General features: G+C 37.6%; 1 protein-coding gene across 1 annotated transcript; it reads left to right on the top strand.

The window, feature by feature from the left end:
* Positions 1-10,313: 10,313 nt before the first annotated feature.
* On the top strand, positions 10,314-11,234 carry LRRC10 (leucine rich repeat containing 10; the record flags this gene model as incomplete). The annotated part of the gene is made up of 1 exon (XM_081330623.1): positions 10,314-11,234. The coding sequence occupies exon 1, from the start codon at positions 10,398-10,400 to the stop codon at positions 11,232-11,234; it is 837 nt and encodes a 278-aa protein (XP_081186749.1). The 5' UTR covers positions 10,314-10,397.
* Positions 11,235-12,632: the final 1,398 nt, after the last annotated feature.

Genomic DNA, 12,632 nt, shown 5'->3' with positions numbered 1-12,632 from the left:
TTTACCTTAACATTTAATATAACATTCTTAAACTAGAAAATTTCTAACAATAACATGCTCAGTTAAAACAATTAACAGTCTATTTTTAGTTCTGTGAGCTCCCACAGAGAGGGCCTCCTCAGGGTGCCATCGGTCAGAAAGTGTCGGCTTGCGGCCCCAGGGGGAGAGCATTCTCTGTGGGCGCGCCAGCCCTTTGGAATCAATTACCGGTTGAGCTCCGGATGGCTCCCGACCTTCGCTCTTTCCGCCGTGATCTGAAAACCTACTTATTTGAACAGGCCGGCCTGGTTTAAGGGTTTGGGGTATTTTTAATTATTTATTGTTAGGGCTTAATTAATTTAATCTTACTTTTAACTTTTTTATGTAGTGTTTTTATTGCCCTGTACACCGCCCTGAGTCCTTCGGGAGAAGAGCGGTATAGAAATTCAATTAAAATAAAATAAAATAAATAAATACATATCCATATCCTGTTTTTAAGTTTTTCCTAATTTTTACTTTTGATTATAGTATTCAAGTTTAGCCTCTAACATCCATAATAGCATCCATAACCCAAGTTTCCCTTATTTCACTACACAAAATTTATAACATCTAATATAAACCTAATACCTATATAGGTAAATTCTAGTTTTACTTCATAAACATTTCTATTTCTCAGCCTGATACATCACAGCTTACTAATACAATAACCTAGATTTGTCAATCTATTTTTACTTATACATATCCATGTTCTGTTTTGAATTCTAATTCTTAATTTTTAGTTAAAGTATTCAAATTTAACCTCTAACATCCATAATAGCATCCATAACCCAAATTTCCATTGTTTCATTACACAAATTATACTATCTAAAATAAGCCTAGTAAATAGATAAACATATTCTAGTTTTATCTCATAGATATTTTCTATTTCATAACCTAATAGATCACACCTTACTAAAAGAATAGCCTTTAGTAGCTCTCTCAGTTCTTTTTTTAAAAACCTAACTCTAGCTTTCTTTTTCTACCAACCAGGTTTTCAGACCAAAAACTTGTCAGATAGGTCTCCCTTTGTTCCAGCACATATTGCTTGAATCGAGGGAGACTGTGTAGCCATCAATGATCCAGAAAAGCTAAACCATTTATAATCATTGAATTGTTGCACTGATGGTTCAAATCTCTGTATTTGCTCTAATATCTTTATCTTCTCTTCAGTCTGGTCTCTTCCTTCCTCTGTTAAGTTTTTAAATATCTTCTTGTTGTTCCTTAGAGTCCTCTGTTTTAGAGGTGGTTTCTTCCAGTTTTGTTGTTTTCTGGGTTATAAGTTCTTTAGTTGGAGTCTGGGTTTCAATTTGTGGTTTCAAGCTAGCACATTTATCTTTCAATCTAGAATTAATTATCTCAGTGGCTTCAAGAATTTTTTCAAGTATGAGCTTATAGTCAATTGAAGTTTGTAGCTGGTTTCCCTCCATTTCTGGAATAGTTATAGTTAGTCTTTTAGCGGAGGCTAATTTTTAAACAAGAGTCAGTAAATATTCACCTCCACAGTTCTTAGAAGCCAAATTCATCTCCCAGCTGTTTCAAGTTTTTATCTTTAGCTAATGCCAAGGACAGATGAGTTATAAATAGATTTATCTGCCAAAGATATTCACTTGCTGTACCAAACTTAACCACAAGATATCCCCAATGTTATTTAAAATCCTTTTGAGAAAGAGTGGGCTTTTATCAAATTTAAGTTCTTCTTCGTCTTTTTTCTTTTTTTCCTTTTTTGTCAAATGCATAAAATAGCCAGATCCCGTGAAGATAGGAGCCTTTTAGGTTGCCAAATGTAAGAGGGATGCAAGTCCAATTAGTTAATTATATTTTTTCAGGATGCTTTTTTCCCCCAATGTATTCAAATGCTGCCTTTTAAGAGGGTGGGAGAAGAAAAAAATCCCTTCCCCCTCTCCTCGCCGGGGGAAGCAATTTCAGAGGGTTTTTAACAGGCACAGAAAAGAAAGTTGGGAGGGGGAGAAGGCAGGTGTCACCCAGTTCCTCCGCTGTGCTTTCAAGTGCTAAGATGTTAGTTTGGCCTTGTCTGGAAACGGCATTAAAAATGGCCCATGGGAGTGGCCGATCCTTTCTTCGTCAGTCTGAAGAGCTGTTCTAAGTCAAGGGGGGGGCTGCTGCCCTCCCACAATCGATCGGAGAATCCTCTTCCCTGCTCGTCACCCCTCCAAGGTGATTTTCAACCCCCTTTCAGGGGTCCCTTGGTGAAAGAAAGCCAGACGGCAGGAGGAGTGATCCCCTGCGCGTCTGCCAGTGCCATGACCCAGAACTGGAAGCCAGCAGAGTTACTCTTAAAGAGAATGAGGCAGCCGGTCTATGACAATTCATCACGGCCAACTCACAATGGGACAACTTGTACTAATATCAAAGAAATGGTGGAACAAAATCATTAAAGGAAGGATTCAAAAGGAGGGACAAAATGAAATGTGAATGACAAAAAATAAAATAATTTGTATTTATTTTAAATAATTAAATTGAATGGTTAATTGTCCCGTGGAGAGTTGGCCCAGTTGGCCCAGTTGGCAGCTGCTTTATGTGACGGAAGCTGAACTGAACTGCTGGAAGGCAGAACTAAAATCTGCTCCATGCAACTTTAGTGAGCCTTCCCTTGTGAGATGAAACAGAGGCTGCTCAAATATTATTAAACTGCTAGTCTATTCAGTTTTTGTACATGTTAGGGAAGAATGTCACCTTCTTTGTTCAGAGAGATAAATATTGTGGTGCAGCCCTCGGCAAAGCTGATATTTGGATCTGATTGTTAAGCCTTTCAAAGTATACTGAGATTCTCTTGCCAAGGTTCAAAAGTGTTTCTGACTCACTTCAAATCTAGTTTCTTTACAAAAGCATCAATGAGAAACTCTGCAGCTAAAAATTCTTGACTGCTTCTGAAGAATGGCTATAGGAAATAGCCCCACTAAGGCAGAATAATCACTTGATGAAAAATTAGCTTCAGATTCAAAGATACACAGAATACTTTTGTTAATATGAACATCTTTGCCTACATCTATCATGATAATAGATTATTTAGGCTAAAGGAATTGGGTATATTAGATATCAACTCAAGCATTCTACTATTCTTTCTTCCTGGTTATTTTGGTTCTTTACAGACTTTCCTCCTCATGTAAAACAGTTTAAATAAAATAAAAATAATAAGACCACAAATTTAAAAGAAACAGACAAATCAATAAAAATAGAAAAATTGAAATGTTCATTTAAAAAATGAGACAATTAAAAAATGACACAATTTTTGAAAAGTTGTATCATCTTCCTGAAATGAATGGGAAATATCAGAAGAAATTTCAAAGGGGGTTCGATATCCATGAGAGAACTAGATGAAATCATGAATTAACAATTCTTTCCCCCTAGTTTCCTCTGTAATGACAAAATTCTTTACTGCAGAATTTGAACTTTTCTTTGGTGATTTCATTTAAGTACTTGAATGATATAAATATTTCTTACAACAAGCATCACTCCTGCAATATATTGATGGTACCCAAAGATCAGCAGATCCAGTGTCAAGTATGACAGAGAATTTCTGTGGGGGGGTGCCAATGCTCACTTCTCCGTAGTATTGGGCCTAGGAGGAAAAAGACATCCATCATTCAGTAATCAGTCACCTACCAAGTTCCAACTTGCTCTAAACCCTTTTCAGTTCTAGGGCTTCAGCCCAGACATCTTGTAAGAAAGGGCAGTATAGGGGCTTCTCTCATAGCTACGCTTCTCATCTTTAAAACATGAAAATGACCAGTTCTTGACCAAAGTCTTGGGAAGATCCTGTTAGCCACCTGGAGAATTTGGGGGTGGGGGTGGTGTGTGTTGAAACTGATATCTAAAATTCCAGCTTCATCTTTAGAACTATTATTTTGTAAACACAGATGATAAGTTTTGGGTTTAGAAAACCCATTGGCTTAATTGTACCCTTTGCTCTCTAACTGGCTTCTAGCTGCCTTGAGTGGGCCCTTTGAGTCTGGTAAAAACACCTACATAATAGAACCCATAAGCCTGAAGTCAAACATACTATTATCACAGACAATGTTATCATAACCTCAGATAAAGGGAATGGATTTTTGCTAATTCTGTCATTTCCATGTTTAACTCTATTTGCTTCCCAGCCCTTAAGGGGAAAAAATATTCAGGAAGCATAGGGGGAACTAACACCACCCCCCCTTAATGAAAATCCTTCTACATCAGAGGTCTTTTTTAGGAAATTAATGCAGAGTTGGATTCATCTTATTACATTTTTTTATTAATTTGTTCACTTGTTTTTAATTTGTATTATAAATGTAAACCATAAAATAGTTTGAACCCAAAGTCTCTGCTCACAAAATGGGATCTGCCCATTTTTATTTCCCTATAGTTTATTTTGGTTCTTGAAAGCTTTTCCTGTAGGTCTGAGGAAGGATGTTTGGAACAACCCCAATAGGTTGTATGGGAAGCAAGGGTGCTGTAGAAGGGAGAAATAGTAAAAGAAAGATTAACGTGTGGCAGCTCACACAAGGCTCAGGAAAGACATTTTGAGCAATACAGAAACAACAGAGAGGAGCGGGGAAAATACCATGTGGGGGTCTGAATCCAAATCAATAAAATCAACTCCACTATTGGCTGTTTTACTTATTAAGTCAGTATAATACAACTTGGTATTGTACTCTGTGAGGTGCATATCTGTTTCTATACAAATATTGTATTAAGCATTTTTTAAAATTCCCACCTATATTCTGCCATTATGTCCATATGCACTCAACACAGCATAAATACCTAATCTATTTTAAAAGTTATTGTAAACTAATTAAAATTGAACAGGCATGGCTCATAGGAAGATCTAACTCCTATTCTAAAACTGGAAAAAGTGGAGACTGAGCAAAATTCTTAGATGCAGCATGGATGCTGTGTAGGGAAGGGTCTTTCCCATATGCATAACAAGAAGATCTCAGAGAATAAGGGCATCAGAAGACAACCTCTTTTCCTGATTTAATAAGTTAGGTATTAAACAGAACCTGATATAACAGGTTAGGTCACAGGTAATCAGGGTGTTTTTTTGGTCTAGGGCTTTAAATGTTAAAACCACTACTTTAAATGGTAGCCAGAAAGTAACTGCCAAGCAATATTCTGCATCTATTTGCTGCCTGGATGCCAGGATATTTTACACCAATTGGATACGTCTCAAGGATTGCCCAACATGAAGTACTTTATAGTAGCAAGTCAGCCCTGGAAACTTTGGCCAAGTCTAGCAACTCAGGAATGGTTAGATAAGGCACAGTGCAAACACACTCTTTGTGGTCATTGTCACATGGGAACCCGAAGCTATTGGCGAGGGGTCAAGAAGCAAATTTTTAGTTCATTTGATTTCATCTAGCCCATTCTCAAATTTAAGCAACTATCAGGAAGATCAGAACATCCTGTACAAATAACTGTAGAGCTGGGTGTTATCAGCATACCAGTGATATCTCACTCTAAAGCTTTACATGAACTCTGCCAGCAATTTTATTTTTGTGCAGCTTGAAAATAATCCTGAAGTTGATTTTTAAAAGTGAGCCATTGAACATGAGATGTCAAGAGAGAATCAGCCACTGTTGCCTTCAGAAGCTTATTGGGATTCCTGTCCATATCAACCCACTCTCCATATCAATCCAGAGACTATCATAACCGCAGCTCATAATTTATTTTTTAGGAATTAACCATCACAGGCATCTGCTACATTATGACATGACTGTGTGTGCCAACAATATTAGTGAGTTTAAGTGTTATAAGTGTCTGATTGGTATTGTAGAAAGTCAGCACTCACCCACTCCTCTAGAGAAGGAAATATTTGGGGGGATATTGTAAAAAAGGCAAAATATTATATTTCCCCAAAGGAATAATGGAGAAAAATCTTAAAGTTAGTAAGTAGCCCCTGCCCCAAGCAGAAACTCAGGAGGCCAGCTTTTAGAAATGCAGATTTGGGGCACACCACTCATAAGCAAAATGCCTTCTGCCTCCACAGCTGATGGGATTAAGAATTTACATTCCCCACCCAAAATCTAAGAACAAGACATAATAGGATTAATGCTACATCCTCTTCAGACTAGCAAAAGACACAAAAGCCCACCTCATTGCACAACCCAGAAACATTTCCACTTCAAAGTCTCAGGGCCCTATAAAGATCCATCCACTCTCAACTCTGTTTGGTCAGCTGTCCCAGAACTGCATGCTGTTGCAGGTTCTGCTCATCAATAAACCGGAAACTTCTTTTCTAAGCAGCCTCCATTTTTATTTCCAGCTTCTTAGCCTCCATTTTATTTACTCCCAACTTGGAACTGGACCTGATGATTTTTTTTTTCTACAGCATTTTCATTGCTTTGATGGTATACCATGTTTTGCATAATATGTTGGTCTAGGCAAAAGGTCATTAAAGAGGCCAATTAAGAGCTTCTTCAGGAGAAGTTTCCATTCCTCTCAACACAGCCCAACAATGGAAGGAAAACTCTCACTCTATGGGATGGAAACAAATGTATAGCTGATGACACCTTCAAATCAAACTGTTAAATTTTAGTCATTCAGCATGACAAAAAAACTTATTTTTATACAATATAGATTAAAATAGAGCATGACAAATAATGACAGTTGCAAAAAATGGGCTAAAGTTGAGTTTAGAACACAACAGCTAAAGGGGAAAACTCTGTGGGCCTTCCCTTCCCTTGGTGCCCTAGGTCCATGCTTATTTTTGTTTACTGGTTGCCCCACAGAGCTGTCCCACCCTGTTCTTTTCATTCCATTTTCTACAAATATACTCACATTCATGTAATTATGAAGCTTTTCCTTTGCAGTTCTCATGGACAAAAAAATATCAGATGGAAAGCAAGGATGGTACTTCTGAGCAAAACTTTCAGGTAAATTATTCCTCCAAAATTGCTCCAGTTCTCCTCTTTCCCGAAGTACAGTTTGGATGGAATTAAACTGAACTAGTGGAATCCTGATTGAACAACATAAATATGGATTTGAATGTTGGCACTGCCATGTACTGAATATCAGGATTGATGATGGTCTTGGATGCAGTGTGGGGCACTCTCTGCCAGTTCATCCTGCAAGTTACCTCAGGCCTTAGAAGTGTGTCTTAATCTTAGTAGCAACACTATCTGGAGCTGAGGGAGATTTACTGTTGGATTATCCAAATGGACCCTCCTCCAGCCCAAAACATTAGCCCCCAAAATGAAAAACAAACAAACAACAGGATAGCTTGGGGAAGAAGGAAACTATGATGAAACTTTAGAGAGTGGGTAAAATATAAACGCATTTATAACCAGCCAAAAAAATCAGATACTGTAGTACCTTCTTTTCTTTTTTGTTTCTTTTTTCCTAATATTTGTATTTGTAATAAAGATTTGTTATATTCTAATATAACATCTGAGAGACTCAGCAGGAGATGTCTACATGTATCACCTACTTCCATAGCAGATAAATTACAGTTAGTGCTTAAATATTCTGGCCTTTAAGAACTGGATTCATGTGATTCATTTTGGTTTTGCCAGAAATGAAAACTATAGTAACATCAATCTCTAATAGTTTCTGACATTATTTAAACATCATAAACTTTTCTAAGGAAGCAAACTGATACATTTCTTTCATATTGCTGCATATATACACAAAAAAGTATGCTCTGAAATTCTTTCTTACCTTATCAGAGCAGTCATAAACGGAATATAAAACAAAGTTACTAAGAGAACCTTCATGCTTTCAATGTATTCAAAATGAAAGTGCAGCTGATTTCTTGGAGCATTTGCTCTTTTATGTGTCAATGTGGTTCACTGGAACCCAATCAGCTTTTGGTGAATCAATAGCTGTTTGGCAGGACATCTGCAATATGCTGTAAAAGCACAGTTGTTTTGTATAAATATTGTAATCTGTAAGGGATGGGCAGACCCAAATTGGGATCTACCTGTCAGATCAGTGAACTATTATGATTTATCAATTGTTGTTTGTATCTTATGATTTATATGAGTGTATTTTATGGTTTATGATCTATGACCTATCACTTTCTTATTTGTATGTACATTGAGAGCTTATTCACTGGACATAAATTCCTTGTATGTCCAATTACACTTGGCCAATAAAGAATTCTATTCTATTCTATTCTATTCGATCAGCATGTTTTCTGACACAAATTATTTTAATAATAGTTGCTACCTGATTGCATACATGTCACTAAAAGCCTTTTCTCCTAGTCTAAATGTGACCAAACATCTGAAGGAAGGCTTGTTTCTGGAGCATCCTAGAGCACAGCTGTTGACTGAGTACTTTAAGAGGGTCGGCATCTTTGAGCTATTTTCTGGAGAAATTATAACAGAATAACAGAGTTGGAAGGGACCTTAGAGGTCTTCTAGTCCAGCCCCTTGCTCAGGCAGGAAACCCTATATCATTTCAGGCAAATCGTTGTCTAATTGCTTCTTAAAAACCTCCAGTGTTGGAGCAACCACAACTTCTGGAGGCAAGTCACTCCACTGATTAATTATTCCAACTGTTATGATGTATTTGAAATGTATGTGCTAGTATTTGATTGTAAAGAAGTCTTCGTATTATTATATATTTACAGAGTTTGGCATGAAATTAACATACTTGTTTGCCCAGATTTTTTTTAAAAAATTATTTTTTATAAATATTTTAATTGTCTATTCAGTTTTCATTGAGATCAATTTTAAATAAAAGTTGGATGGTTGCTGATTGTGATATTTAAAAGACCTTGTTTGTATCGGATTATATTGGAATATTATAATAATCTTGTGTTTTCAGAATTTAATATATGCTGCCTGAGCATCCTTCTGGTGAAGGTGTAATAGGATTCAATAAATAATAAATTCAGAGTTTTGTAAAAATATGAATATCATACAGATAAATGACTCATTTTCCCCCTTCTATTCAATTTGTCTGATTCTCAGAGACTGCCTGAACAAATCCCTGCAATTCTCTTGGCAAGGTCCTTCAGAGGTGGTTCTCCCATGGCCTCCTTCCGAGAGGGCTGAGAGAGAGGGACTGACTCATGGTAGCCCAACTAGCTTTTTGCATAAAGCAGAACTCGAACTCGTGCTCTCCTGGTTTCTAGCCTGATGACTTAATGACTACACCAAACTGGCTCTCAAAATGACTCAAGAAAGGAAACTAACTTGACACTGTCTTACTTCAGAATCAGTGTAATCTCATGGTTTGAGTGAACTAACATTGAGGAAAACAGGGTTCAAACCATATCCAGCCAGAAATATTGGTCCAGTAATCTTCCGAGCCTTACATGTTATTGGAGGATAAAATTCGGCAAAGGGAAAAAAAACATTCATTGCACCCTGAAAGCTTTTTTCCTAAAAGCTTCCATCTTTCAGAGGTAGAACAAATATAATAATCTGTCCCCACCCACTCCTCACATACCAAAGACTTTCCAAAACTCATTATCTGCAATATTTTATTTCATTATCTCTCTGCTGAGACTTTGGCTATGTCAATGATCACAAGATGCAATAGCTTAAGGTCATAATGATCTATGTTGATAAAACAGATTAATGGTTAAATGGTAAACCAGACCTTCCCATCTAAATTTTATATTTTGGTACATTCCCAAAAATACTGAAGAATGTACTAAAAAAATGTAACAAAACACAAATTGTCATAGTTATTAAATTATTTAATAAATATGACTGTTTGTGTTTTGTAACACAAAACCAGATTCTGACAAGAGAATGTGACTAACTGCACTAATCCATTGCATTTCAAACCAGATGATGATTTAAAACATTTCTCATTCCATGCTTACTACTTTTTAAATAAAATTCTGTCAGTGGGGACCCAGATCTGAATTAGGATCATATGAAATGGAAGGGAAATTAAGTCCATACTCTGGCCTAATTTTTCAGCTACTGAGGCTTATATTCAATGCCTTGTTCATCTTGTTCACCCCACCATAAACACAGATTCATACCACATTCTAAACCAAAATCAGGAAGCCATATCGTGATTTAACACGTCTCAACCCATACATATGAATGGATAAATTGCTGAAAGTATTGATTACATTAGTCATGGGACACAAACCTCAAAAATGAAATGTCCTAAAGAGGAAACTCAGAAGCATTTCCAAAAACATTTGAGATCAACAAGAACTTGACTGAGATAGTTTTACTGCCCTTTTCTATTAGAGCTGCTCCATAGGAATGTCTGTAATTCTCATCAGCAGACACTCATTCACTTATCAGAAATATTCCAGGGCTCTTGAAAATCATGATTGTTGCCATGTAGACCATGCCTCTATTTTACTTACTGGGAAGAGGAAATGCCAGAAGAGCAGAGTAAAACTCAGAGACTTTCTACATCTACAAGGTATATTCATCTGACTCCAAAAGCCATTGCAGCTTGTAAGAATGGGCAACACATTAAGAGCAATTATAGCCTTTCTCCCATTTGATGAGTGCCAGAAATACATCCTGGGAGACCTTGAAGATATGCCAATTGATAAAATGTTGGATCTGAGTGGCAGGCAAGTGAGACGGTTTCCTGTGTGTGTTTGCTCTTTCAGGGAACTGGTCAAGCTGTACCTGAGCAACAACAACCTGAATCATCTGCCCCCTGAATTAGAACAGTTACAGAACCTTCAGATCCTGGCATTGGATTTCAACAATTTCCACACACTACCCCAAGTGGTGTGCACCTTGAAACAGCTGTGTATCCTTTATCTGGGCAATAACAAACTGGGAGACCTACCTGCAGAGTTGCATCAGCTCCAAAACCTCAAGACTTTATGGATTGAATCCAACCGCCTGTACAGCCTGCCCAGTGTAGTGTGTGAGCTGAAGCACCTCAAGACGCTACACGCTGGATCCAATGCACTGCGCTCTCTGCCCGAACAGCTACAGTATCTGAAGGAACTGCGTACTATCTGGCTCTCCAGCAACTTACTGACCGATTTCCCACCAGTGCTTTTGCACATGCCTTTCCTGGAAGTGATTGATGTGGACTGCAATGCCATTCATGATTTCCCCAGTCTCGTCCATCTGAATGGTTTGAAATTAGTGATCTATGACCACAACCCTTGTAGAAATGCACCCAAGGTGGCTAAGGGGGTACACAGAGTTGGGAGGTGGTCTGAGGAGAGCCCTGAGCCTAGGAAGCGATCTGGGATGGACAAGGACAAAGGAATTGAGGATATTAACTCCCTGCTGCCTCCCCCTCCTCCTCTCTCCTGCAAACTGTCCAATTAAAGAGCAAGAACATTCCTCAAACACCAAAGACCGAAGAATTATTAGTGCCTACTGCTGCCTCTCAGAAAAGTTCGACAGGACGTTTGGACTGGCTTTTGCTTTTGCAGGCTTGCATGACGGTGACATTAGCAGAGTATCATTTGTTCCAGTGGTATGTATGCATCTGTATGCCTGCACCTGCACGGTAGCTATTTCAACACTTGTAGCAAATGCGTAGTTGAAGAGTTCAGAACAGAGACGGCAGTCAGCAGCTGTAATGTTATATAACTGCTTCTTTTCCCAAGAATGCCCTCCTGGGGATGTGGCTCTTAACTGCTATTAGACATTTCATAAATTTACCGAACATTTAAGTTACTAACTTTTAAGTCAGGGTTCCAAAATTAAGGAGTTTCCTTCCCAAGGCTTGGAAGGTATATGTAGCAGGAAGCAAAACGTTATGTCCAACCAGCTACCCTTCTGTGGCCCTGAGGGGCAGGGATCAAAATGTGTTCCCTTGCAAATACTTTAGGGCACCCATTTCAGAATGCAGCCTTCCATGTCACACGAAGCCCAATGCAGCCACAATGCTTTTTGCACTGTTACATAGAACACAGAAAGCTGCATATCAGGACAACATTGACATATAAAGTTCCACAATATTATGCTTTATGAGCTCTTCCAGAATGACAGAAGGAAGACTCTTTCCTGGCCAGAAGTGCTGAACCTGGAATCTTATTTCAGTTTTCATACAGCCCACAATGATGTTCTTTTCTCAACTTATGAAATAAAAATATTATTCTCTGCTTTTGAAACCAAGTGTAAAATATATAATTTGTGCATTCTCTCTAATTGCTATTCAGTTTACAAATGCATTCCTAAGGTGAAAGGTTTTTTTTAATTCAGAAAGATGCGTCTGTCTAAATATATTTCTCTTTTCTTTCAACCTCTTGTAAATCCTGAGTTTCTTATTGTTTCATGCATCTCAAAATGCTGGCTAAGTCTTCAAAGTTTCATACCAAATGCATCTGTTCTGATTAAGACTACTATGAAACTATTGTTTTGCTCCAACGAATGTATCTACCTCCAGAATTTTAAAGCATACCAACAAAATGAATTTGAAAGATGAGCCCTAAAAGTTTTCATATTTCAATTTTCACAACTGACTTATCTGCAGGTGGCACATTTTTCATATTTTGATTAAAAATTCAAGAGTCTGCTTATCCACAGATGGTCTTACATATATATAGAATATATTTTTAAAAGTCTATTTGGCAGGTAAGCCAAACCCAATTTTGGCGGTGCATTTTGGTACCTAAAATTGTTGGCTTATCTGAGAGTATATACACTACTTAGGAGCCAAATTACTTTGCACGTGCTAGTACATAAAAGTAAATTTACTGCAATATCTTATCTTTATTA

Source organism: Vipera berus, assembly GCF_964194415.1.
Source record: "Vipera berus genome assembly, chromosome: 6".
In the NCBI taxonomy this organism is placed as follows: domain Eukaryota; kingdom Metazoa; phylum Chordata; class Lepidosauria; order Squamata; family Viperidae; genus Vipera; species Vipera berus.
This window is presented reverse-complemented; position numbering and strand designations above follow the sequence as displayed.